At 42.4% G+C, this 26,212-nt stretch overlaps 3 protein-coding genes across 3 annotated transcripts; 1 reads left to right on the forward strand and 2 right to left on the reverse strand.

Annotated features, from left to right (window-relative positions):
• The first annotated feature begins 2,754 nt into the window (after window positions 1-2,754).
• LOC133910245 (uncharacterized) lies at window positions 2,755-4,377 on the forward strand. The gene has a single exon (XM_062352761.1). It carries the CDS (start codon window positions 3,044-3,046, stop codon window positions 3,671-3,673), a length of 630 nt encoding a protein of 209 aa, XP_062208745.1. The 5' UTR covers window positions 2,755-3,043; the 3' UTR covers window positions 3,674-4,377.
• A 2,682-nt stretch (window positions 4,378-7,059) lies between these two features.
• On the reverse strand, window positions 7,060-11,131 carry LOC133909614 (protein IRON-RELATED TRANSCRIPTION FACTOR 2-like). The gene is made up of 3 exons (XM_062352124.1): window positions 10,622-11,131; window positions 10,181-10,522; window positions 7,060-7,230 (listed from the first exon to the last, which is right to left on the reverse strand). The coding sequence occupies exons 1-3, from the start codon at window positions 10,928-10,930 to the stop codon at window positions 7,147-7,149; spliced, it is 735 nt and encodes a 244-aa protein (XP_062208108.1). The 5' UTR covers window positions 10,931-11,131; the 3' UTR covers window positions 7,060-7,146.
• Window positions 11,132-22,858: 11,727 nt separating this feature from the next.
• Window positions 22,859-25,109, reverse strand: LOC133909615 (uncharacterized). The gene is made up of 2 exons (XM_062352125.1): window positions 24,571-25,109; window positions 22,859-24,481 (listed from the first exon to the last, which is right to left on the reverse strand). The coding sequence occupies exon 2, from the start codon at window positions 24,407-24,409 to the stop codon at window positions 23,183-23,185; it is 1,227 nt and encodes a 408-aa protein (XP_062208109.1). The 5' UTR covers window positions 24,410-24,481; window positions 24,571-25,109; the 3' UTR covers window positions 22,859-23,182.
• Between the last annotated feature and the right edge of the window lie 1,103 nt (window positions 25,110-26,212).

A 26,212-nucleotide genomic window follows, 5' to 3' on the forward strand; every position in this document is an offset into this window, starting at 1 on the left:
CATCGGTGTTCTGATCCTTGCTCAATCTTATCCCTGATTCTGAAATGTTCTTGGTAGACTCAGCCTAAATCAAGAATTATTATCGCGACTTGGCCTAAAAGAACTAGTGCCAGGAGTAACTTTTAAATGGCTGTAGTACACACAGATGGATTTGTATGGCTGACCGGTTGTTGCAAATGGCACGTGCTGTATATGAGGACTGAAGAGTTGAATGGAAGGACGTTGGTTGATGAGCTACACACACACGGACCGCTTCTGCCTTTTGGCCTACTCTCTGCTGGGAAGGCGTCGGCAGCTGATTGGTTTGATTGCAACAGCACTGTTAGCCATCCAGCTACTGTACCTAGACGTCATAATTTTGGAACTTCTATATTGATATTGCAATTTGGAACTTTCTTCAAGCCGTCGGAATCAAAATACAAGGCTGCAAGTCCACAGTTTACCTGTATTGCCGTTTGGTGGCAAGGAATTCATAAGCAGGTTCAAAGAGAACAGCCAACTTCCTACCAAAAAGAACAGTCAACAGAAGCAGCAGCCAAGTCTTACTAGATGAAGAAGAACACTGACATAGGTTGTATGTTAGTCTCCGGTAGTATTTCGGCCGGAAACAGTGCAACATGACTTGAACTTTTGGCCTCTTGGTCTCTGCCCTAATTTCCTGTTTATTTCAAAGTTCAAAACATGTTAAATGGGGGGGATCATAGCTAGTTCCCTCGAGTAATTTTACGCTGTCACCTGCTTTGAGTACTCAGTTCAATCATCTTATAATTTGCACATCATTGGATTGCACGAGCTAACAGATTTCGCAAGATATGGTACAAATGCTACGAAATACCGCGTCCCACATTTTTAACCCCTGTTAGCAATATTGTTTCAGCTCAAGAACATCCCATTTAACACACCGTACACAACAGAGGCCCTCACGTCGTTCCCTTGGGTGACTCGGGGTGACACGGCTTTGCCACCCTCAGCCCTGACGGTGCGAGTAGTGCGGCTGCCATCATCGCCGGCTGATGACAGTGCCAAGCGACTTCATCGCGGTCCCCTCCCTCCCTTTCCTCCCCCCCCCCTTCTTCTCTTCTTTGGTTCCGGTGGTCTGCCCATCGTTGTCTCGTCGAGATCCGCACATTAGCGCATGTGTGGTGACCGGTTCTGCTCGCTACCAGTGGGATCCACGTGTTGGCATGGATGGGTGCCCGAGATCTGAGAGCCGCCACCAGAATCCTCGTGGCAGCATGCGAGCGCATGCTGGTGGGAGCCTTTGACGTCGTGCGCACGCTCTGGTGCATGTTCCGCAAGTTCGTAGCTGGCGTGGCGGTTAGATCCACGACGCGGTGCGTCGGCCGGATATGCTTGAGTATGCTAGGTGGGCGGCGTGCATGGATGGCAGATTTGCGGGTGTGCGCGCGTGTGGTGCCACCCCAATTGCAGAGGTCGCGGCAGCGCTAGTGGCACTTATCAAGGCGCACAACGGGCTAGGCGTGGAATGCGCGGTGTGGCGCGGAGTGGGCGACACATGTGCACTTGGTGGTGGCAGCTTGGTGCCCTGTGCAGGGTAGGATGCAGACCCGTACAATGGAGGTGCTGTAGCACGGAGGCGGCTGTTGTGGTGGCCGTGCGATCGTGTGTTGTGGAGGTGGCTATGGGGCTCGGCGACCTGCGACTTGGTCCTTGTCGTGGCACATGCTATCAAAGTTCGATTGGTGCTCAGCGTGGGCGCAAGATGTTGGGTGATGTGGAGGGTTTCGAGCGATGCTAGCAACAACGACGCTCTTAGGTGCTATTACCCTTCCTGAAGGCGTCGCTATGAGATTCATGTCTTCCCTCACCCCGAGAGGATCCTTCGGCTGAAAACCCTGATCTCTTTCTAGATCAGGCAATGGCGACGCCTTTGACGTTGTTTCTTCCATGGGGAGGCGTTGCCTTGGTAATCCCTACCCTGCACTGGTTGGGACTGACGTTGAGATTGGCGGCGATGAGGTTTGGGCTTGGGGGTGATGACGAGGCTTCTGCTTCCTCGGAGTTGCATTTCATGCTTCATGGCGGGTGGCTGATAGACTTGTGTTGATTGTGATGGTGTGGAGTTGAAGCTACTCGTTATTGGGGCACGACGAAGCTTGGTAACGATAGCACGCAATACGCTCTTTCTCGAGTTTGTTTTGGTGATAGTTATGTGCGTGGGTGCAATAATATTGAGGCATAAGTTGAGGTCCATTGTGAGAAGTCGGAGTTACTATGTCGCTATTGCGATGAGCTTAGCAACGATAACTTGTGTCGGGCTCCGTTATCTGTAGTTTGTTAGTTTATTTTTCCGGTGTGTTGTGATGTTTTGCTTTTGTTACCGCTAATAAATGAATAAGCAGTTCTCCTGATTTTTGTCCAAAAAAAAAACCCACGTCCCCGCGTCAAAAAAAATAGCCCCAAGGCTATTCATGAACACATCACCCCCCAAAAAGAAAAAAATCTCCTTTCTAGAAATAAATCAAAAGTATACATGCCGGCGTAGGGGCAAGGGCGATCAGACGACCAAAGTGGCTGGCAAATACTACTCCAGTTGCCAAACACATCTATCCGAGTGGATCATTCAACTGACCGCCAACGATGCGCACGCGCATCACCCACCCCCTGCTCCGCTGGCCACGAGGACAATTGGCGCGCATGTGCAGTGCAGCCCAAACAAGACGACGACGCAGCAGCATGTTCAGTTCCATCTGTCGGCCGTCGGAAGTGGCCGTCGACATCTTTGAGCCGAAATTTCTGCTTCGCTCTCGAGTCTCGGGAATGGCCGGCCGTCATCTTTGACCACTGACCCAGCCAGCCCCGCGCGTAAAAACACAATACGACGGACTCCCTACCTCACCTTTGAACTTTCCAAGGTCAATCTCGTTCAACTCTCCGTCACATATACTATAATATATATATAGCCCACAGAATCACAAGCCGCTTCAAGCTCTCCTCTTCTCTTCATCCATTTGCAAGTCCACTGAGAGTGAGAGGTGCATCTCTAGAAGCTTCTAGACATCCATCTCGCACACGTTGTGCCATGGGCAACGGTCTCTCCCCGTGCCTGCACCCGACGGCGGCGGTGAGGCTTGTCTACTGGGGCGCGCACACGAGGCTGGTCACCGACGACGCGTGCATCACCGCGGGGGATGTCGCAGCCGAGCACCCAGCAGGCGGCCACGTCGTCTGCCCTGCCGACTCCTTCTTCGTCGGCCTCCCGATCCCGGTCATATCGCCCGGCGAGGAGCTGCTGCCGGGGCGGACCTACTTCGTCCTCCCCGCGGCGCGGTTCGCCTGCCTCAAGGTGCTCACCGCGGCCACGCTCGCCGCGCTGTCGCCTGCGCCCGCGAAGGTGCCCCTCGCCGGCCCCGGGCAGTGCCCGTTCGAGTACGTCAAGGGCGACGGCGGCGCCACGCTCATCAGGGTCATGCCGGAGTTCATCGAGAAGGTGATCACCTGCGACGGCGGCCGGCGTGGGGGCAAGTCCTGCGGCGCGGTGGTGGCGTCTTCAGCGACGGCGGAGCTGTGCAGCACGCCTGAGCTGAAGAGGCATTACGCGCAGCTCGTCGGACCGAGGAACCAGACATGGTCGCCGAGGCTCGAGACCATAGCGGAGTGTGGTAGGAGCAAGTGGCTGAGGTCGCCGGCGAGATTGTTGTCTTCACGATAGCCGCATGCGTAGTGTACGTAGATTTCATTTATAATCGAGGACGTGCAGCGAAATGTACAGATTAGTTACACACTTTTTTCCCTTAGAAAAAATTGGTTACACTCTTATTAATGAGCTCAAATTAAGCTACAATGTGATGCATTCTTGCAGTGATGCTTGACATACCCGTAGCTAACGTGCATTAAGACTCACAATAGAGTGTCATGCGTACGTGTGCCTAGGTACACGGCATTGCAGTTGCAGGCGTACGTAGAAGGAACACGTACGAGTGGTTCACGCGCACGCAACAGATCGCGGTTGGAGCAGGGCTCGACACGAGAATTGCATGAGTTTACCGCACCGCACCGCACCGCACCGGATGTGTGCAAGAGCACCGCCGGCTGACGCTGCAAAGCCACCCCGGCGGACGACGTACGGACCTACGTAAACCATGCATGCGCCGCTTCCCCTGCGGCAAACGATCCGAGATGCGTCGGCGGTCTCGGCGCCGGCGTCGGACCCTGTCCGCCTCATCATCTCCTCCGCTTGACCGGGCCGTTTCCGCGTTCCGTCTCGTCCCATTTGGGCTTGGGCCTCCCCATCCGCGGTTACCGTCCGTCTTGCTTTCATGGGCTGTGAGCGCGGCATCAACTGCTCCAGAGATAATCATCCGTTGATGCTCAACCCTACTCGAATTAACTCGTGTTTATTTTTTTGAGATACTTTTTTTCATATGCCTGATTTCTATTTTATTTCTCAGCCGACGGCCGTGAGCTGGATGCTCATACTCATCTTCGACCTCACGCCGCTCATTCCAAACGCTGGCTTGCTCTTGCCTTCGGTCTTACCGTCAGATCCAGAGTTGCTGTCTCTTCCTCGCTAACCTCTTGTTTTCACTCGCCCCCACCCACCAGTCATCCTTCGCCGCCCGTGACCAGTGGTGGGATCCGCAGGCCTCTGCACGCGCCTCCTCCGTCAGATCAGTCTACTTCTCTTGACCTCCTCTAAGTCCGATAGTCATGAAAGAACCCAAATTCCAAAACTCCTAACCCTAACCCTACTGCCGGCTGCGAGCAAACATACTACCTTATTGTTAGGTTTTGAAAAGTTGAAAAGCTAGCTTATAATGAAATGAACTAAAAACTAATAAGTTGGTTGAAAATTGTTTTTCTGATTTTTAGTGTGTTGAGAATCTAAAAATTTCTCTCAAAAGTTAAAAGCTAAAAATCATAAACAGCTTTCGGTAAAAACCGTTTTTAACAAAAGACTCATAAATTATTTTCTTTATCTGTTTCAGCAGATTAAAATCATCATCCGATACACAGGCAAAAGTATGAAAGCGGTCAACACATATACTCCATCGGTCATAGTGGCACACACTATACGTGTCATGCATGCATGCATTTGGCAGAGTGATATATATATATATATATATATATATATATATATATATATATATATATATATATATATATATATATATATATATATATATATATATATATATATATATGCTAACTTGGATGAGATTCAAGAGGGGGCCAATCTAACCGCACATGCTTAAATAAAAGGAGATACACCAGTATTTACTTAAGTTTGATTAACAATATTAAGTATTTATTTGACAAATTTTAAAGAATAGAGGAGGCCATGGCCCTCCCTGGCCACAATGAAGCTCCGTCAGTGCATATATTGGTATTGACACACCATGTCACGCTTGCATGCATCATCAGGGCTAAAAAAGAAAGACTAGAAGGATGCCCCGATACGGGTACACTAATACGATAATACAGGAGTTTCGAAAAATAAGGATACACCGATATATATAATTAAAAATAAGAATGCAGCAATTATAGAGAATGATATGAATAATTTTTTATACCAACAAATCGAGTTCAGTACAAATAGATAATACTAATATACTACTAGACTACACGTTCAAATAGTGCACTACATATATGATATAAGGCGCAAGGCTGAATAATTGACATGTCTCTATATCAGAATTCTCTATCTTCAAAAAGTATGACCTCTTCTGGTTCATCTAGTGAGAGATCATCTAGTTCAAGAATGCTAGCACCAACAAAGGAATCAAAGGCATCTCCTTCAACATCACACATGCGACTTTGTGCCTCCAACATCCCACATGTGACTTCGGCCCTTCAAATATTCACCAGAGTTTCTTGTAAAACGACGCATGTTTCTGTGGATAAACACTAAATCCTCAACACGCATAGGAGTGAGCCTATTTCTCTTTATGCTATGGATGAAATCATAGATACTCTAATTCCTTTCAAATGTAGAAGAAGATGGCTGCCAAGAACTTGAAAGATAAAAGTTTCAACCCTGAGGTCCTTTGACCATGAATGCCCCACCATTCCTTACGGTCAAGATTGTTTCTGTTGTCAATTGAATCAGGGCTATCAAAGCCACTTCCAAATAGAGATAATTTAGTAAAATGCACGACGGGAAGGAGTTGGCGATGGCGCGATGCAACGGTGGTCTCGGTCGGCGGGATAGAGCAGCAACAGACAAAGAGATAGAGGCACATAGCATGCGATGGTTGGTGGCTCGTTCGAATCGGTGCTATTATATTTAGAGTTGCATTGACATGGGTAAATGGGTTGAAAAGCTGGACTCTTTAGATGGTGGACATCAATTTGAGGGGTTATGGGCTACGAAGTATCGGAAGAGTATTGAGATTATTTTATTTATTTTTTGGGCTGTATTTTCCGATACTTCTCTGATACCGTATCGGAGACGTATCAACGTGTATTGATATCATATATATATCGTGATACGGGTACAACACTCTGGGGAAGTAGCGGGGTAAGCTAGGCATGTATAATGCATTAGACCAAACCCAACAGCTTCCCTTCGCGGCCCAGATTCCCGTCGTGAAGGGATTCCCGTTCTCTTCAGCGCTTCCAACGGTTTCCCTTCACGGTTTCCTTCACGACGGGATTCCCAGGGTCATTCCCTTCAGGACGGGATTCTTTCTCCGTTCCCTTCGCGATTCCCCTCGAAGGGAAGCTGTTGGAGATGAGAGGAAATAAAGAGAATGGGAACAGGGAAGAGAATCGGAAAGAGAACGAAATGAAGGGAATATAGTTAGGTAGTCTTAGTACTAGTATTTATCTTGTCTACCTATATGTGGCCATTGGTCCCGCTCGATCATAGCCACTTACATACTTTCTCTGAGCTAAAATAAGTGTTATTTTAGATTATATGTAGTCAATTATTTTAAACTTTAACTACAAATTATTTTATTTATATTAAATTTGGATACTTGAAAATAATATTAGTAGATTTGTCTCGAAAAATACTTTCATAAGAGTATAATTTTACTATATTTTATTAATATATTAAAATAATAATAATCAAAGTTGTATTTTAGAAACTGTATCGATGTTCAAAACTATACTTATTTTCATAGAGAAAGTGTACAACAATCCATTATTTAATATATGCAGGGCCAGAATTCGTAGTGCTAGCTACTCTCCTGCTTTCTTCCTGACGACCTTCTCCAGTTCCTCGCAGAACGCTGGGCATTCCTTTTTCATCGTCGTTTGATTTCTCTGTCAGTGTAATACATGGAGAGGATTAAAACTGTAAGTTATCTGGGAATACAGAAATTCGACACACATTTTTTTTTTCGAGAACGTAATTGAACACACATTGATCAGGTAGAAGTGCCAATTAAGTCGTCCGGATTGTCGTACATATGATTATAAAGTTATATCGTCAGGTTCATTTTGTCATCAAGGTGCTTGTTAGGTTTTAATTAATACAAATCATAGCCTTCAAAGTTCAAACTCGCAAAGTGCCAATTAAGTCTGCACAATTAAAGAAAGGCTGTATCCCGATCGAAATAAAGCACTGGATTGCCCAATCTTACATAGAATTATAATTTTACATTATCGTGTTAATTTTACATAAATTCTTGTTAGGTTCTTGATACCAATTAAGTCCGTACAATTAAACGACGTGGCAGTCACATACTTTGCTTTTTTTACTCATGAGTCATTGGCACCTAGCATTTAGAAGGGCTCTTGTAGTTGGTTTGAGTGTAATCTATACTCTTATGAAATAGATGAGTTGTTGCAGATTCAAATGATCTCTATCATTCACCTGAGTTGATCAAATTATCACCGTGCAAGTTGAACTCCGTTCCTCATTCAACAATCTCCCCACTCACAAATCAAGGAATTAATATAAATTGTGCTATCTTTTTGACAACTACGCATATGTTTTTGAAAAGTTGATATGTAAATATCTCTTTTGTTATGCTATATTCTTTTACTTCTTCGAATTGCAATATTTTAAATTTATTTTACATATATTAAACACATGTGTAGTTACTAGTTATATAGAAGAAGGACGAATCCAAGCTGGACCTACCATGCATTCGGATGCATTATCAGAAACAAGATCTATATCTTGACACTCCCCTGTGTCAAGTTGCTCCAGGGTCCCAGTAGGGCCTATATAGCATGTGAATTAGGACTAATTTGGAAGACTAAGGATATGTTTGTTTTAGTTATAGATTGTAAAAAATAGCTCGTAAATTATAGATTGTAAAAAGCTAAATTATGAAAGCTAAAATGTAAAAGTCGGATTGTACAATCTGATCTCCAGATTGTAACAATTCAACAATCCACCTTCTATTGTAACAATCCAACAATCTCTGTTTGTTGGGATCTCCTGTTTGTTTCAGCTTGCATATTACAAATCATAATCTACAATCTGTAAGTTGAAACAAACATACTCTAATTTTTTAGGTTAAGTTGCACTCAGTACCCATAGAACCTTTAGTATGGTTGGGAGAAGTAATTCCATAAATCTCGTTGCTCATATACTCATAGACTTAGATTAATTTTTTCTCTTACTTAATTACAAGAATGTGTTGGTTACCCTTTTATATAGAGTGAAAAAATTACAATCTTAATTTAATTTCAACTCCTAACTTATCTCTTAGGCCCCGTTTGATTCTCTAAATTGGGCCAAGAATTCCTGAATTGGAATTGGGCCCAAGCGAATGCTAGTGTTTGGTTGTACTGAGAATCAGAAATGGAATTTAGGTCTAATTCTTGATGGATTTTCTTAATTCATAATTTTCTTATGAAATTCTAGAAAAATAGCAAAATGAATAAAAGTTATATTGATAAATCGGCTAAAATAATCTAAAATGCATAGGAAGATATCTAAAACTCAAAATAATATGAAAAAATTAGTTAGATTCGTATTACTATCGTCTACATGTTAAGATTTTATGCATACATGAAAGTATCACTATTTTCTCTATAATTAAATGAATGTATTAAATATTGATAAATTCATAAATAAATATTGAGATGCCCAAAATTGGTAAACCTAATTTTTTAGTCTTCTTTTGTCATGCTCTGTACAACAAAAAATGGACACGGCGTAGGCACACCAATCCGCCTAGTTGTTATAAACATCTAACGGTCTAGATTTAAACAAAGAGTCCGTATCAAATACGATTAATAAATAGCTAAATTCAGAAACCAAATAATTCATATCAAATATGATTAATAAATAGCTAAATTCGAAATTAAAAATTATGGAAAATTAGCAGTTTGATTTCCATATAGTTCGGGAAGCAAAATATCTAAATAAAGAGTCCAAATAAAATAAATAAATAATAATTAAAATTGGGGCTATAATAGAAAAAAAGATAGATCCATATCAAATATAGTATTAGAAAAAAAATCCAATATCCAAATAAAAAGTCCATATAAAATACAATTAATCAATAGCTAAAATTCATAATAAAAATAAAACAATCAAAATTGTTACTAAGATAATAGATTAATAAGCATCGTGTAGCTAAAGGTCATCGTATCAAGAGGGCAAAGCACAACACGCAGGCAAGACAAACCTATTCTGATTTTGGTTGGGCTGCCTAAACCTAATGCGTGATTTTGTCAGTTGATCAAAATATACACGAATCGAACCAATACGTATATATGATTCAAGTACAAGTTTAAAACATAAATATTTTTCTCTTCTACTAACATAATTTTTATCTTTTCTTCTAATTTTATGTGTTTTGTAACTAAATGATACTAACCTTACAAAAATAGTTAAAAGTCTAATTTTTAATCAAATATTACCAAAAAAATATTACAACGAGACTAGCCACGCTATTAGCGTGAAACACCTTACTAGTTATTGATTAATATACTCCCTCTGGTTGCAAGTGTAGGTCGTTTTAGCCTCCTCAACTATTTTCTAAATATAAGTTATTCTCGAACTTCTATGCATTTTTTTCTGTTTTGTTCTCGTCTTGTTTTTGTTTAATAAATGCTATCACTCTCACAAATGAATAAGTTATTTTTTTCAATGCAGAATAAATAAAGGGCAACAAGATTATTTGATCTACTTTCTTAATCCTTATGCACAAGTCTAAAACAACCTACATTTGTAATCGGAGGGAGTATTAGCCAAAGATCAAATAAACATCACGGAAGAAGGGCAGTACCATCTAAGGAAGTAGTCATGTACCTGGAAATGGAGGTTATAGAATGTCCTGTTCTCAAAGGTGGAGTAAGTTGATGAACTGATCAGGTGAAGGCCTTCGTTCTCCAAAACTTTTATACACTTGGAGAGAGGTAGCGTTGTGGCAGCCACATTGCTGAGCAGGCTGACCTGAACCATGATCTCCATGTCGTTGAGGCAAGTAGCAGAAACAACTGGAGTTATGCTCTCCTTCGTGTCCAGCACTCCTGGTTTGCAGTTGGCGTTCGTCAGCTCCTCCCTCTTCCTCTCCAGGTTGTCCACCTGCTTCTGAAGCTCGGGGATGTACTTGAGGACTCGAGACACCGTGGTGGGAATGCTCAGCTTCTTCTGCAGCACCAGAAGCGAAATCGCATCGTCAACATCTCATATATGCTCTTGATTTACATGCAGGAGGACCGAGGACGTGTTGTTGGTCGATTTAATTACAGTGTGATCGGCGTCGGGGAGGAGGGAGCGGAGTGAGGAGTAGAGCTCGTTGAGCTGCTTCCGGCGGTCGCGCTCGTACGCGTTGTGGCTGACCTTCCTGTGGGAACCGGAGCCGCCCGAGCCGTAGCCGCCAGAGGAGGTGGCGTTGGCGGCCGGCGCGGAGAGGTCGTGGATGTCGTCGTCGAGGTCGAGGTCGAGGTCGAGGTCCGGCCACGGCGGCGACGGCATCTGGCCACCGGAGAAGACCATGTCCGCCTCCAGCGACGAGATGCTGCTCGCGAAGGTGTCGTCGAACAGCTGGTGGTCCATATATGCCGCGTGTTGCTAGCTGCTGTGATGCTGCTGTTCGTGAAGAGATCAGGGAGGGTGAAAGAGGAAAGCTACGAGATTATCCTTTGCGAAGCAGAAGCAGTAGGGAGGGGACCCTGGCTAGTCGAATTTTATTGAGATGATGATTAGTGTTAACTATTCTTGATGGGGGTTTGATCAAGCTAGCTTAGCATAGGTCAGTTCCAGGGGGATGACTTCCCTATTTATACAGAGGTGAGATGGTGGATGAGTGTCACATTGGCACGACCGCTTCACAAGTAGTTAAATAATACTGAATCCTATGATGGGACACATTATTTCAAAAGAATTGAAGTAAAAATTAAATTATCAGGGTGAAGATTTTACCTTAGGCTTTGCTTCAAATGACGAAAAAAAACTTATCTCTGATGTTAATCGGAAGAAGAAAATGAAATATTTTATTATGGCTTTAAACTTTGCAATCTAGATTTAAAACATCGCATGAACTCTAAACGGGCATCCATGACGGATATGTTTAGCTAGTACTCTCTCCTATCATAAATATGTGTTACTTTGGATACAGACATGATCTTTAAATTAAAAATAGTATTGACAACTAATTTCTACTATAGTATATATATAAACCATGGCAATGCACTTTTTAAAACAAATATAAGCATGTGATCTTCATGTTTCCAATCTAAGGTTTCGAGTCAAGGTCATGTTTGTCTAAGACTACATGCATGTTTGTGACCAGTAGCAAGTACACCCGAGCTCTCTGGTACACTTCTTTTTTAAAATGTATTTTAGATCTTTTCGGAATTACTTTGATATCATTTACATATGCTTGAATTTGGGTTGTTGCGTTTGATCGTGTACTGAGATTGTACGGTTGTACTCTTTTCCTTTGCTCGGTGTCGTACGATTGTATTGTGCATTTGATCACTGTACTACCATGCTCATCTATTACATATACTAAAGGGTCCAGAGCTGTAGCAATCCTAGGTTAAATTACTGTAAGTACTGTTTAGGTGGGATCCACGAATTTGTACGTATATATACATATACATAAATATATTCGTATACATACATACATACATACATATATATATATATATGCATACACATAATTTTTTTTTGCAAAATTCCAGAAAAATAGCAAAAAGAATAATAGTTATATTGATAAATCGGTTAAAATAATCTACATGTCAAAATTACGTGCATGCATGAAAGTATCACTATTTTTCCATAATTAAATAAATGTGTTAAATATTAATAAATTTATAAATAAATATTGAGATATCAAAAACTGATGAATCTAATCTTTTTAGTCTTCTTTTGTCATGTAGATGTGGTGTAGACGCGCCAATCAACTAGTTATATTTATGCTAACTATCTCCTCTTACGTCTTGATGTCCCTCATTTGGAAAGATATTGATCAATGATGCAAAATCAGGACAAGACATTTATCCATCCTTATGGACTGGCTACATAGCTTTGGCTCGATTACCTGGTTTCGTTAACTTTGGACTACTTAGTTGTTTCTTCTTCTTGTAATTTCCTAGTAATTAACGTTGATATGGTGCCCTGCTAGGGGCGTCATGTATGAATATATATTTGTTCCTCCTTAATACGAAGATACGTAGCTCTGATGTGTATTCGCGAAAAAAAAAACTTTAGAATTTGCATTGTCACTCAATGTACCACGGAAATGAGTGTCCATAAGCTACATCTTGTGGCTCAAATCATAAACTTTCTTAAGTTGTTGTGGACGGTAAGTGCGCACAAACAAAATAAACTATATATTCCACATAGCAATTTGATTTGCTCATATTATTTCTATATTTCAGTAACTGAGCGAGAACATATCTGGTGCTACCGTTCCTTGGGGTTGATGCTATCATTCTAACACTGCACAGAAGAGTGTGCATATGATCATGAATAATACAGTGATTTTTTTTAAAAATATTGAATGATATAATTAAGTATCTAGCAGAAAATCAACTGAAGAATGCGATTTTATATATCTATCGCTGTGTAGATTGAGTTTATTTTCTATTGTCCTTTTCCCCCAGCAAAAGCAATCTAGCTAATTGACCATTATTATATTACTTCAAACTAAACAAATTAGCCCCATCACAAATCGACACTATGTCATCGATCTACATCACTGGGTAGGTTCAAGCCAGGATTAGTGCTTAACAAATTGACCCAAGCCATGTCATTAGTAGATTAGAAAACTCCTACTACTAATCGAGACAGCCAATAGATAGATAGTAGGTTGATAGGTTGCTTATCCAAGCTATATGGCTAGTGGTATGGATACGCCAAATGGAGGGAGAAGGATTCCGGCAGGGGGGGTCTATCGATGAGCCTTCGGCTTATCTTAATCACGTTGCTCGCATTTTAAAATGGTGCGCCGTGATTAGTCTAATGAACACCGGCGCATCGGTGACAGGGAATGCGGTCTATTCCGTACCCACGTAGCGTGAGGGTGTCGACATGGAGGTGACACGCGCGGTGAACGTGAAGGAACGGGAATGGCGCGTGCCGGCTCGTGGCCAGGAGGCCTATTTCTCGTGCGAGATGCGTCTCGCCTTGACACCTGTCACGAAGCGACAGTGTTTAACCCCAACTGCTCGGAGGTAAAAGAAAAATACTGATGGAATTAATTTAAATATCTTTAAATTTTCCTTCTTTTTTGCAGAGAGCTTTAAGTATTCCTGTTTCCCTCAGAGGTAACGTAATTTTCCTCTCAAAGAAGGGGTAAGGTAATTTTTCACTTCAAGAAATAGGATATAATCTAATCCACTACTACAAAGGGCAATTCCATTCGGTTGGGAATTATTTGTCCAGTCCGTTGTTAAACTAACTGTCCTTACGTTGGGAACTGACCGTATATCAGTTGGTAAAGGTTTTGCGGGAGAAGTCGACTGGCCGAACCTCGAACCCCAGCACCCATAAAAAGCCTTCAAAAAGGCTAGGTCAAAAAGACCTTTTTAAAAAAAAAATTGATTGTCCTCGTGCGACTGTAAAAATCAGTGCATATCGCAATCAATTCCCACTCCGACTATATAAATTATTATCACAGTAGGATCGTGGCTAAAAACGATTGTGATATTATTTAAAAAAAAAACTATTTTAACATTGAAAAACTGCAAAAAAAAGTTACTAGGGAAGCTACCCTCACGTCATGCAATTTTATTTGTCAAAATTATTAATAATGAAAATGATATTAATGAGAGCTTGTTAGTGGAACAGACTGAAATAGAAGCTCAAAGCTCTAATCCGGTCGATTCTAGCCATAAACCAACTTAAGTAATACTTTATTACGGTCAATTTTAGCCTCTTGTCCATCTCAAACGATTACGGCTTACGAACCGACTATAAAAAGGTATTAATTTGGTTTATGAAAACCGATTAGTATTACCCTTTTGGAACTGATTGGGATTATGTTTTTTAAGTACTGATCGAAACTAAAACTGTGCTTGCTTATAGGAATTCAGGCAGACATCACGTCAAGTTTGTAGAAATCAACCCCTTAAGGGCCTTCCTGAGTAAATGGATGCGTGGGTGAGTTTAATCGTGTTTTCTTGAGTTTAATCGTGTTGCGTCAGATTTGTTTGACCTTTAGTAAATAATTAATCCATAATTTTAAAAGTGGTAATTATATGAAACTTATACCTTGCAATAAAAATATAAATATTGATTACGATAATATTAAAAACAAACTTAAGGTACGAAGATGTGTATGTAGCATGGGAGCATCACCGCATAAATACATCAGGAGCAATATCGTAGTTTGATTTTAGATGTGATTAAAAAATAGAAGATTATCCGCTAAATTCTCTCCTAATTTATTTTCTTTAGTAAAACAAACCTCATATCCACAGTTAGTAACAAGATGGAGAGACTGAAAGATGAAAGTAGATAATAAAATTAGATAAATTATTTAAATTTTAGAAGGTTTATTAGATAGAAAAAGAGTAAGAAGAAATTATAAGGTGAAAAAGCACTCATATTTTATATAATAGAGATTAATTATAAAATTAGGAAGGACGCCAAATAGATCAGTGTCGAAATGTGGACGCTACTCGTAACAGCATTCAGACACGGACGATATAGTGGAGAGCGTCCTTATATGGCTCGGTTTCTTTTCAGGCTGCGATTGTGTACTTACATTGCATTCTACATCAAGGTATGTCAAAGGAGTTGGTAAATAGACGTAAGCAAATATTTATAAAATAAAGGATACATGGCCCTCTAATTATTTGATGGTAGAGAGCTCGATGAATATAAGGTTTAGACATATTTAGATTCTCTATAGGGTAATAGCCTATGTCATATTATTACTTTTGTCTTGTATTATTTTAAAAATCAAAGAATATAATGGGGTGTCTAGATTCATTCTTAGGCCACTCGACCGGTTCTTTTGTGTGTTGGATCTTGCGCATGGTTGTGTTGTCAAGATCGTATAGGTTGTGTCTTGCGTTGAAGAAGTAGGGTTGGGTCTGGATCCCTTCAACGTGTTCCGCGCTCCTTATATAGTCTTGGCGGGTAGTTGTATCTCGACTCTCACACGTAGTCTTGTCTTCTAAATATCTAAGGGCAAAAATCCAAAAATATACAACATACGATACCGTATTTGCTAAAATAGATAACATATCGTTGTATTTGTAAATTTAGTATGTATATTCAGCATCTTATTTACCAGAAATAGGTGTTGCGAATGGCCCACAGATGTTGTGTGCTCCATCCTTTTGCTCACGGTGCCTCGCGTATTTACCAAAAATAGGTAAAATAGATAACATATCATTGTATTTGTAAATTTAGCATGTATATTCAGCACCTCATTTACCAAAAATAGGTGTTGCGAATGGCCCACAGATGTTGTATGCTCCATCCTTTTGCTCACGGTGCCTCGTGCATTGCCCGCTCAGGGATTTCGGCGCGCGTTAGTTCGGCGTGCTACTACTGTTTCCTTTTCTCGCATGCAAGCTTTCGATGTATGTCGTGCTACCGTTGTTGCGTTAAAGCTCTGTCATGTGGCCAATTAGTGTTCAAAACCTGAGTCAGGATAGATACGTTGTCATTTTATGTTTAAAGCTCCATCATATGGTTACTTCGTGTCTGAAGCCTAAGTTAGCAGATCGTCGTATCAGCGTAGAGCAACAATAGTACCTGTAAGACCCCCATTCCCGGGATCTCCTATGCCTCCTGTATCAATCTCTAGATTAAATAGCTGATACGCATAGTATAACAGTTATACTATCACAGTCAAACTTCATACATAAATATTAAAATTCTAAGTACAGAAGGTTATAAACCATACTATATATTACAAACCTGGTCTAACGGTCAACAAAACACAGCAGAAAGCAAAAGTCCAAGCCACAAACAGCGAGGTTGCGAACGCGACTCTTTAGACTACTCTTCATTCCCAGCTCCGGTGAAGTCGGCATCGACTTCTTCATCTGGATGACAACAAGAGTGAGTACGAAAGTTACTCAGCAAACCTTATACTACTACGAAGTGTTGATAGATGCATAATGGGGAATTCAAGGGCAAAACTTTACGGTTTTGATTTTAGCTTAAAGTAGTTTTATACAGGTATTCAATTGTGTCATTTACTAAAGACTTCAAAACAATTTGAATAGTTCAAAACAAGGTAATAAGCTGTATCTGGAGTTTTTTCGGTTCTAGAAGAGACTGCACCTCACTCCAAAATTCCTATTATCACATTTGGTGTACCTCTAGTACCATACAACTTCTAACGAATTAAGCCAGGAACTTCACCACACGGATATCTAGTTCACACACACTCATCAAGACATACCCACCCGGAGTCTAGTCAAATGGGGTCATATTTCGCATGTCCATGACCGTGGACACGACTATTCGAATAAATTTATGCTCTGCAAAGGTTGTACAGCTTTACCCAAGTGATATGTCTAGCCTTCAACCGTTGTAAATGGAGGAGCGAATCATACCGAGACCCTCCAAATATCTTTCCTGTCGGGCTTTTCTACGAGACACCCCAAGCCCTAGAGGCCATACACTGAAGGACAGTTACCTTTTTAAGTCTAGGCCGGTTCTAGAAACCTTCAGACAAAGGGACAGATAGGCACTTGGCCTCACGTTGCTCCCAACCTCCTAATATTATGTCCAACTTAGTCTGGTGAAAGGGAAGTCAAGTCCTGCCCATTCAGGAAGCATAGTTGAACGGGGGTGGCTAAGCATGTCGAGACAATTGACTCGGACCTTAAGTGGCCGGGGTAGGTATCTGCTGGCAATAAACACCACAGAGGTGACTCAAGTCCTAGGAGCATCCTCATCCAGAGTACTACTACACCTGCCCCGTCAAACAGTTTTCACCTATTTTTACACATCACTCACCATATTCCACACGACATCAAGGATTTCACAACCATCACAAAATTCACAACCATCAAGGATTCATGTTATATAAGTTATCATTGATAACAGTGAATTTTATCTCCGAAGATATGTGTTTTAAAAGTGATGTCTCCGAAGGGACGTATTCAATCCTAAGCATGCTAGATATCAAGATGTAGTTTGTCATTAATATATATAACAATAGTTAATCCTAAGGTGATATGTATTTTGGATAATAGTATTCAAGACACGGTATGTGTTTGATAGGATTAACTATTACAAATAATTTGTTAAAGCGTAATACATAGTACATACGATAATAAGTTCTGTTTTAGTTGACCATGTAGGTTATTTAGAAATCAGTACGAAAAAAACAATCTACTACTCTAATTACTATTACTAATCTAAGTATTAATTACATACAAAATCTAAGTAGTTACTATAACTGAAGCTTATCGTGTTGCTGCTCCTCATCTTACGTTGCGCTGTTGTTGCTCCTCGTTGCTCCTAATCGTTGAACGTTGCTCTTCCTCTCCTTTTATAGCTAGCACGCAATGACCGTGACAAAGAAAAAGTGCACCACGCATGCATGCGCGTAGCATGGAAAAAGCAGTATCATGCGTCCATGCTGAAAGCTCCCCTTAACTTAACACGATGTGACGCAGTTGGCCGTATTCGGCACTTGGGAGCTTTCGACACACGAGGTGTTGAATACAATACTGTGCACTGTACTTGGCACCTCGTGTACTGAAAAAGATGGGACCGAAGAATTTTCGGTGCACGGTGTATAAAAAACCATTTTTCAAGAAATGAGGTATCAAATACACATATTAAATTTATAAATACACTGATATGTTATCTATTTTAGTAAATACAGTGCCGTATATTCTATACTTTTGGGTTTTTACCATATCTAAGTGATATTTCCTTGTAGTGCTTAATAGATCCTTGGAAATTTTTGCCATATCTAAGTGATATTTCCTTGTAGTACTCAATAGATCCTTGGAAATATATATTTGGTTTATTTTATCTCACAACAATTGTAGACATACCATATGGATATATCACCCTTGATTTAATGGGTATTTTATTTTTAAATCCTACCGTTATATTAGATAGTACTCGTACTTATTAATTATTCGATCCCCAACAAAGTCACAGCTAGCCTGATCGTTCTCTCAATGGAGCATTGGTGCCGGTCTTTGCCCTACAACCAGACTCCTTCTACATTAAAGATGTGATTGATTGCCCTATAGAATATATATACAAACCAAGAAGAAATAGGTTGAACGAAATTATATTTATTAGAAATAAAAATATTTAGTTATTTGTATCTGTCTGGATAGGTTGAACTGAGATTCTATTTGGTTGATCGAATTTGAGCTCGTATGAGCAGATACAAGAGTTAAGATTGTGATTGATTATTCATATAAAAATGATTTTGTGACACTGATAAGTGGGCCGTCAATACGAGTAGATGTAAGCTACGTTAGGCTACGAAGAAAAGCTCGAATCAATCTTTTCTCCCAAACCAAAATACAGAATAATATATATTATACGCATCTACCAAACTAAATTGCTACCGTGTGTGGACAACCAACAGCACACCACAGCCTCCACTTCGCCCTCAAAGTAGTGCGATCACACCTGGCGACAAGGCTGCTGTTTAGGCTAAACTTATTTTCAGGACTTGCCGTGTTAGTTGTGGGCTAATATGCTGGGCCGATAAATTAATGCTGGGCCTAACGTGTTACCATTTCTGTGTTGGGTCAGAACCTGGGGTTGTCACATTTTTTCAGGAAGTGGGCTTAGTCTATTGAGGTCCTCCAATATAGCCCAGGACTATTTGGAGGCCCATGGACCTTGGATTTGTTACGGGAACGAGGGCGGCGGGAGTTTGGTTGCTCTGCAACGGAAAGAAATTCTTTCGGAGAGGTCCAAAACCTCGGGCCCTTTTTCGGATTATGCCACGTTGCAACATAATGGGCAAATTTAAAAACAACCCATATTCTTTGATCCTACGGTTAGAAAACATTTTTTATGGGCAGAGTATGTGCAATCTGTCAAGGGATGCAGATTTTTCGGTTTCCTCCGAAGTGGATTGAGTGGATTATGCAATCTGTCGAAGGAGATAAAGTATACATTAATATTAATAGTTAAAGTGGACCATTCTTTCGAACCTACCAGGGGCTAAGGCAGGGTGACCCTGTCTCCCCTCTGCTCTTCAACATTGCAGCAGACACTTTAAATGCTTTGATGGGCAAAACATCTTCTAAGGGGCTGCTCTAGGGAGTGATTCCCCACCTGATTCTTGGAGGCATCACTCATATCCAGTATGCTGATGACATAGTACTTATGATTGATGGATCTGACACCTCCGTCCTTCATCTTAAGATCATTTTATATTGTTTTGAATGGTTGCCTGAACTCAAGATTAACTTTCACAAAAGTGCGGTATTTGCATTTGGCATGAAGCAGGATGAGCAGTATAAGGTGACCAACATGCTCGATTGCAAATTGGGGGTGTTTCCTCTGAAATATTTGGACATCCCTGTCTCTGATCACCACCTTGGAATTACTGCAGCCACTAAGGTCCTCACAAAAATGAGCAAAAGATTAGATCCATAGAAGGATAAAAATCTGACCTATGAGGGCAAATTGATCCTAACAAATTCGTACCTAACTAGCCTGTCCATATATACTATGAGATTTTACCTCCTCCCTAAAGGGGTTCGCAAGAAGATGGACACCATCAGAGCTAGGTTCTTTTGGGAGGGGAGCTGAGGATGTAAACAAATACCACTTGGCTAAATAGGAAGCCATCTGTAGGCCTAAGGACTATGGTGGTCTGGACATTTTAAACACAATGATCATGAATGAATGCCTGCTTATCAAATGGATTGTCAAGATTTACTCAGGGAAGGAGGGATCCTGACTCCAACTCCTCAAAACCAAATACATGCCAGATGGCAACTTCTTCACCTCCAAACAGAAAGGGACCTCCTAGTTTTGGCAGAGTTTGCATAAGGTCAAGCACCTTTTCCAATAAGGGGCCATGTATAAAGCGAATAGAGGCAATACGGTCTTCTTCTGGAAGGATGTGCGGCTGGGTGAAACTCCACTTAAAATCCACTTTCCTGCCTTGCTCAGCATGTGTGATGATCCAGAGGCCTTGATATCTGGATGTTATGTGGACAATGAGTGGGAGATCCATTTTAATAGGAGTTTGACAGAAAATGAAATACTCTAATGGGAGGACTTGCTACTCAAGTTACAAAACGTCCAACCAAATGGGTCTGAAGCTGAGGTGGAATGGACTCTTGACAAATTAAGGAGATTTACTACTAAATCCTTGTATAGGTTCCTGATCTTTGAAGGGGTCAATAGCAAAGGGGCTAAGGTGATCTGGGCCACTAAATTACCCCTTAGAATCAAGATTTTTTTATGGCAGATGCTCCATAATAAACTCTCAGTGGCTTCCACACTTAAGAAAAATGGTTGGAAAGGGAGCAAATATTGCTACCTGTGTGATAAAACCGAGGATATCGATCATATCTTCTTCGACTGTGCTCTCGCACAATTTTTATGGAGTACGCTAAGAGATACCTTTGGTTGGAATGGCTTCCCCACCTCGGTAGTCGCCTTATGGGCGAGTTGGCTCTCGAAGTTGTTTAATATCACTCAAAATCTAGGGATTTTCCTCCTTGCAGGTGTTGCTTGGGTGTTGTGGAGGATGAGGAACACTATGGCGATCGAGAAGAAGTTCCCCAAAAGGTCAGATGAAGTTCTGATCTTAGCTGTATCATTTGTGCAAAAATGGAGTATACTTCTTCATGATAACGATAAAATGAAGGTGGATAGCGCCTCATCCCAGCTCCGAGGGTGGCTGCGAGACTTCAATCCTACTCCAAGGCCTGTATCTAATGTTGGCGAAATATGATCTCGTGGAGTCGGCTCGGGATGTAATAGGATAGTTGGTTGAGGTCCTGGACTGGAAACGTTCTGGTCCTGTATAGCTCGCCGGTGTCCCCAGCCCCTTTTATTCCGGCTTCACGATCTTTTACTTTTCCGTTTAGTTGTGAACACTTTTATTGGCTTTCAATACCAGCCGAGTTAATCTCTTTTAAAAAAAATAATTTTTATTTCCTTGTCAATTCCTTTTAACTAAGTTATCTTTCATAAGAATTACTCTTTTATACAAAACACATGAAAATCTTAATCTTTGGTCGGAATTTTAGTTTCCACACATATCGGTTATGATCAAGATATTAGAATCTAATATAACCCTATACGTTGATTGGACAGTGAATTGCCCATTTTGATGCAATGATCACCTAGAAAATCAGGCAGGCCATTGAGTCTAACATATGCAATTCTTGCCACTGGGTATTTCTTGTGAGAAGTAATGAAGTTGTTGTCAATCGCGTTCAACAATACGAAACAACAGCTAGGATTTGATTGATTCGCAGCTCGTTTCGCGTGTGAAAACACATAACCATACGTACTAAAACGCTTGGATTTGAGTATACAGATGAATGATTGCCGTCAAGTAGTCATTGTTCAAGAAAGAAGTTAATTTAGTCATCAATTGGTTTCTTGACAAAACCATCACTACTGGTAGCAGATCATTTCCATCTGATGCGGCCCTTTCGGCTGGAGGTAGAATGGGAGAATGATTCAAGCATCACTTTGTCTTGGTACTGTGGCCCAAAGAGGAATCGCCTCTTTGTCTTCAGTCTTAAGATAGCAGAGCTTAGCAACCAGCATAAATGCTTTTGGATATCCTAAAATGCAGCCAACTAAACAGGGATGCCGTTCCCTGGTTAAACAAATATTCATATATGTTCTTCTTGCAAGAAAATTTCAATTTTACTAGTTGCTTTCAAATTCTAATACCCCCTATAAAAAGGAAGGGGAGTACTACTAAAGACATTATACCATTGGCAAGTAAAATATATAATTGGACCTCTGTACTCTGCTGTCCTACAAAGGACCCTTTGGATTACAGGATTTTTGGGAGGATTTTGGAGGAAACACTGTTCCCAAAGGAATTTTTTTAATCATATTATTTGGCTTGCAGGAACTGAATAGTATTCCATAGGAATTCACTCCTTTGCATACTGATTCCATAGGATTTTAGCATCCTCTCAAACCTCTTGGTAAAATTCCTATGCACGAAGAACAAAAAACTCAATGCTGCTACTATTAGTTAATGGCAATTCTTGTCAGTGGGGCTTAATTGTTGGTGAGCAATAGAAAATATGTTTATAGATGGTTGATTAAGCAAATAAACTAAAACACGCTTGCCATGGTTACAATTCCTGTGTTTTTACTATGGACTATCCAAATGGTTATTCCTAAAAAATTCCTATGTTTCGTAATCTTCTGTTTTGCATCTATCACCCTATCATATTCTTGTGTTTTTCCAATCCTGCATTCCAAAAAAAGGGCATGCGGAAAACCATCCCTACTGTTCATAATGTGCTAAGTTGCTAACTGCAGTGGCAGTCTTTACACACGGAATAAGCAATCAGATGCTGTTAACACTCTAGCTAATAGCTTTAAGCTCTTGCCATCTCACAGTTCATTAATGCTTTAACTTCGCACACTTATCTGGCTTCTCAGAGTTTATGAAGAAAGCCTACTAGTAGTCATGAAGAAACCTCACCAAGCAAATAATCTTGCCTGATTAGCTACCCAAACAAAACCCTGTTACTCTCCACTATATTGTGCAATTTGTACTTTCGATGAAGGAATTAAGTTAACAATATCATTGCCAAGCAAAATCTAATAAGTAATGATTCAACTGCATGTTGAATGCTGTGTCGAACTCGATACGTTTGCAAGAAGAGATTGTTTTCTCTCTGCAAATTTTGTTCAGAAGAAAGCTCTGCTTCCATAGAACACCCTTGCCCCATCCTTTTTCACCTGCTGCTGCTGCTGCTGATTCACCTCGCTGTCAGGATTCTCCTCCTTCTGGACGACGACCCCGTCGCCGCAGCCGAGCTCGATCGGCAGCTTCATCTTGGCCAGCGACTCGCTGAACTGCCGCATGCTTTCCATGTACATCTCCATGATCTGCCGCTGCATCGCGCTCTGCTCCGCCTCCATGTCGATGTCCCCCAGGGGCGACTTGAACACGTCGCCCTTCTCCTTTCCGTCCTTCCCGCTTCTGGACGTCGGCGTGTCCTGCGAGCGGCAGGACATGGGCGCCGTGGACTCGTCGACATCGGGCCGTGGCTTCTCTATCGTCACCTCGGCGGAAGAAGAGATCACCCTGTCGTCGCTGACCGTGCTGGTCGTCGAAGCATTCTTGCTTCCGTCCGAGGACGCTGTCTTCTCCCCGTGCGGGCTCGTGTTCATCTCGCAGTCCTCCATGGCCTCCGGCAGCCGCACCTCCCCGAGGTGCAAGAACGGCAGGTACTGCACGACCATGGCGTCGTTTTCCTTCGCCACGTTAAGGTCATCGAATTCGATCCTCGAGTAGTCTACCGGCGGCGCGGGATCGAGGATGACCACCTCCGACGTGATCGACGTCTCGGCGCTGCGCTCCGGCGGTGGACATGCGTCGCCGGGAAGCACTGAGTAGAGGGCGATAGAGAGCCGTATGGTGCCGGCGGGCGAGTGGAAGAGGTCGGTGGACGAGAGCTCAAAGTCCTGCGCGAGCCGCGCGCCATCAGCGGCCGCGACGGCGGCGAGCGGCACGAGCGCGAAGCCGAGGAGCTGGTCCTCGAGCAGGGGCTTGGCACAGCTGCGCATCCAGACCTCGCACTTGAGCACGTCGACGCCGAGCCTCCCGCGGCGGACGCGCAGCGGCGGGAGGCGCTCGTCGAAGCGCGGGCTGGCGCCGCCGCCGGCCGCGACGCGCGTGGAGAGCGCGGGGGCGTGGTCGGGCGCGGACGTGAGCGCGAACTTGGCGTACACGTCCTGGTTGGCGTAGATGCAGATGTTGTGGATGTTGCGCGCGTGGTGCACGTAGATGTCCAAGAAACAAGGGACCTCCAGCTCCAGCTCCAGCTCCAGCTCCAGATGGCTGCTGCACTCTTCTTCGTCCTCTGCTCCTCCGCGTTGGTCTGGGCTGTACTGAAACCTCGCCGACTCCATCACAGAAATTAAACCAAGTACCTGCCGACTTGTCGTTGCAGACAAATAGTATACGTTTCAGATGATCCTGACCTGGTGATTTGAGACGATCATATCAAAGTTAAAAGGAGAACAGCAGCAGCGATACAAAGAACAAGAAATCAAGCTTGTTAATAACTTACAGTTACAGAGAGGCTGGAAGAAGAACACAAGCAGCGGCAAGTCGTTAATAACTTGCAGTTTTGTAGCTTGCGAGAGTTGTACACAGGAGCAGTGCACGCGAGGGCATGGTGGATTGGTTGTTGCAACAGGAAAGCCTTGTGCGTCTGGTTTTTCCAAAGGGTGACGCCTTGCTTCCACACCAGCTCCAACCAGGTATATGTATATAAATGCATGTCTTTATCTACGTACAGGCAGGCAAGCAGCAGACTCCAAAAGACTGGACCGTAACTTCGAGTACATGATTGTTGTGCCCTCGTTGCTTGCTTCTTGTTGGAGTGTTCTTGCAGCGGGCAGCAGCTGCACCCTTCCAAAAGTTAGGGGGGGAGTAGGTGGCGAAGAAAGCCGGGATGGTGTGGAGTGGAGAGGGGGCTTCGGCTTCGCTTGGCTTGGCGCCGGCCGCTAGCAGTAGTCAGTGAGAAGAGAGGCCCAACCACCCCCTAGTGCGCTGTGCGCACTGCATTATCTAATCTAGCTCACACACCACCATCCTTCTTTTCCTCGCTCCTTGTCCACACCCTTGCACCTAAATTCTTCTCCTGATTAGCGCTGCATCGGTTTCACTATCATGTAGCAGTTGTGCTAGCTACTTGTTTATCTTGAAGGAATAGACTATTGCAAAAATAAATATACAAGGTCTCCTTTTCTTGATGTAAGGTTGACAATAACATTTCTTAGGACTTGTTAAGTTCTCGGAGAATTCAGTAGTTTCAGAACAGTGCTTGGCAGCTGGACAGCCCAAACAATGACATGTTCTCACCCTGTCCTGAGAGCATGTCTGTTCTCGTCTCAAATGGAGATTTATATTACATAGCAGAGTCCAAGGTCAGTAAAGTCCTGTTTGGTAGGATTTAGTTCTCAGCTCCGCATCAAATCTGAAGTTTATAAAAATAAAATGGTTTAAGTCTCTATTGTTAGTATAAAACGAGAAAATTATGGTTCATCCAAATATACTTGATGTACTCCGTGCTCCAACTCCATAAATTCTTGAAGGTAGGGATACCTAGCTTCAAGAATTCTAAACTCTACCAAACAAGCCCCCTCCCCCCCTCTCTCTCTCTATATATAAAAGTCGAGTGGGAGAAGAACTAAGATAAGCTTGCTGGAGCTCGAAGTAATGTGGACGCCATCGTCATAAAGTTCAGCCTACAAGTTCACTTGCCGGGAAAGAGTGGCTTAGTTGAGGACTATGATGATGATCTGGGGCCAACATGCAACAATGGATATATTCCACACTGCATTCGATCCTCATTTGTCAGTTGTTACTGCATCAAATTGTATAAGCATATATGTTGTATTTGCCTTCTAGAAGCTCCACTGCCCAGTCCTTATCACCACATCTTTGTCGATTTGATGTCTTGAAGAGTACTAGTCCAGCGCAGTTGAGTTGCCGTACGACACAGGGCTCGTATTCGTATCGCAGCTTGACTTGAGGGTCAGATTGCATGCGAATAGCTGACGGCGCAGTGCAGCTACGTCTCCGGCGCAACGGCCGTACGCTGGTAGATATTGCAACGGCGCAGCAGCATGCATGAGGCCTATGGCGCTTGTTGCCAACGTGGCTCGGGTTTTCTTCAGACAATACAAGTGACTCCAGTGCCGTAG

The sequence above is a fragment of the Phragmites australis genome, chromosome 2 (genome assembly GCF_958298935.1).
Source record: "Phragmites australis chromosome 2, lpPhrAust1.1, whole genome shotgun sequence".
NCBI lineage: Eukaryota > Viridiplantae > Streptophyta > Magnoliopsida > Poales > Poaceae > Phragmites > Phragmites australis.

Bases quoted from the DNA above. Each gene is read 5' to 3' on its own strand.
- LOC133910245 (XM_062352761.1), top strand. From the start codon at position 3,044: ATGGGCAACGGTCTCTCCCCGTGCCTGCACCCGACGGCGGCGGTGAGG.
- LOC133909614 (XM_062352124.1), bottom strand. From the start codon at position 10,930: ATGGACCACCAGCTGTTCGACGACACCTTCGCGAGCAGCATCTCGTCG. The intron at 10,523-10,621 runs GTAATTAAATCG...CTGGTGCTGCAG, and splicing joins TCCCCGACGCCGATCACACT to AAGAAGCTGAGCATTCCCAC. The intron at 7,231-10,180 runs GTACATGACTAC...TTACACTGACAG, and splicing joins TCTATAACCTCCATTTCCAG to AGAAATCAAACGACGATGAA.
- LOC133909615 (XM_062352125.1), bottom strand. From the start codon at position 24,409: ATGGAGTCGGCGAGGTTTCAGTACAGCCCAGACCAACGCGGAGGAGCA.